Source organism: Penaeus monodon, chromosome 32 (genome assembly GCF_015228065.2).
Source record: "Penaeus monodon isolate SGIC_2016 chromosome 32, NSTDA_Pmon_1, whole genome shotgun sequence".
NCBI lineage: Eukaryota > Metazoa > Arthropoda > Malacostraca > Decapoda > Penaeidae > Penaeus > Penaeus monodon.
Window position 1 is genome coordinate 14,521,292 of NC_051417.1, and position 1,578 is coordinate 14,522,869.

General features: G+C 35.1%; 1 protein-coding gene across 6 annotated transcripts in view; it reads right to left on the reverse strand.

Moving 5' to 3' along the window:
- Positions 1-1,578, reverse strand: part of LOC119593665 (S-formylglutathione hydrolase-like) — a gene marked incomplete at its 3' end in the record, with an annotated part of 5,985 nt that overhangs the window by 385 nt on the left and 4,022 nt on the right. For all 6 annotated transcript variants that reach the window (XM_037942616.1, XM_037942615.1, XM_037942617.1 and 3 more), the window contains 2 exon segments: positions 124-313; positions 941-1,069. In XM_037942616.1, the coding sequence (XP_037798544.1) occupies positions 124-313; positions 941-1,069 (319 nt within the window).

Below are 1,578 nucleotides of genomic sequence, written 5' to 3' on the forward strand. Positions count from 1 at the left end.
GCAGTCATTTTTCACACAAAAAATATTGAAATTTGTGTTTCATTTCTTCTGAATTATATCTTTCTCTCTTTCAGACACATAAGCAAATACATGTACACATAGTCTTCAAATATGGCTTCATACCTGTGCCCCATAATGCCAGCCTTATCGCTCTCCACTTTGAAATTGGCAGCAACAAGGGAAGGGAGCTCTTTGGTGACATAAGAAAACATGCGATAATTGGTCTTCCACTTTTCTTCAGTGGCATCCACGTAGAATCCAGCACCAGTGCCAAAATCCCAGCTATCATCCTCTCCAGGAATCTTGCAGTCCCCTAATTTTGGAAGAAGATGCTGGATAACGCTTTCACACACGATACCAAATAAATCAAAATGCCAAGTGATCTCAGAATGTCATTCTTTATACAACTGTTTAATTCTAAGGGAATTTGTACATAAAGTTGATGACCACACTCAATCCCAATGTGTCATATTGAAAAAATTATAGTTACGAAAGAAATGACAGATGAGATATTTTACAAATCTGAAACCATATCAATGACTAATAATGGCCCAGAGTCATATCTATAATGGAGAAATCATAACTACCAAATCAACAGGCATGAGGTAGTTCTTTTACACTTACTTTAATTAATACTTCCCTTAGAGATTTGATAAGTTACAATTTAGAGTTATAATCAAGTTTGTGCAATAGTGTATTAATGCATACATGATACTTCCCAAAACAGATGCATAATACTCTCAAATAATGCTTCTGTAAAAAGAATTCATAAGAATCTATACTATCATCTAACTTGATTCCAATTTGAAAAATGATCTAGTAGAAAAAAACAACAACTACAATAATAATAATACAAATAAATATATGTAAAACTGCACAATATAACTACATCAACACTAATCATAAGGAGGCTGACAATGGAACCAATCATGATACTCACTTGGGCTTGTATCTGGAGCCACTACCAGGAACCCATGTTTTGAAGCATACTGTTGTGCTCCTGCTTTGGTTATGAAGTTTTGTTCAGTGCAGGTAAGACCTGACAACCAGTAAATCACAGGCACAGGTCCTATGATGCAAATGAAAATATGATTAGTAAAGAAACTACTTGATCTCTATAAAACTTAATTTATTTTCTTTCTCATTCTCCTACCCCTGTCTTCATCATTTTAGAATTCATAGACCACTTCTCCCATTTCAACTTCTACTCTCTTGGCTCATAACTTTTAACATTTAAACAGTGGCAAGAGAACCCTCTCAGGCAGGGAATATTCCACCCACCCATGTGCTGGAAATCATACTGTGCCACTCAGTCTTCCCTAAAAGCAATTACTATTATGCAATCTGCTATTTAAGCGTTAATTCTCAACTCAAATACAAGTCTGTACGAATGGGAAGCATATATGTTTGTAATATTAACAAGACTACCCGTTCAGAATACAGAATACAATATAACAAGAAACTCAGTATGTAAATGTTGGGCATAGCTATTTTGTGGTCACTACGCTGTGCTGTGAAGTGTTTTAGTACATTTAAATCTGCCACGTGAGTATTATGTAGGTACTGTATTCTTTGAAC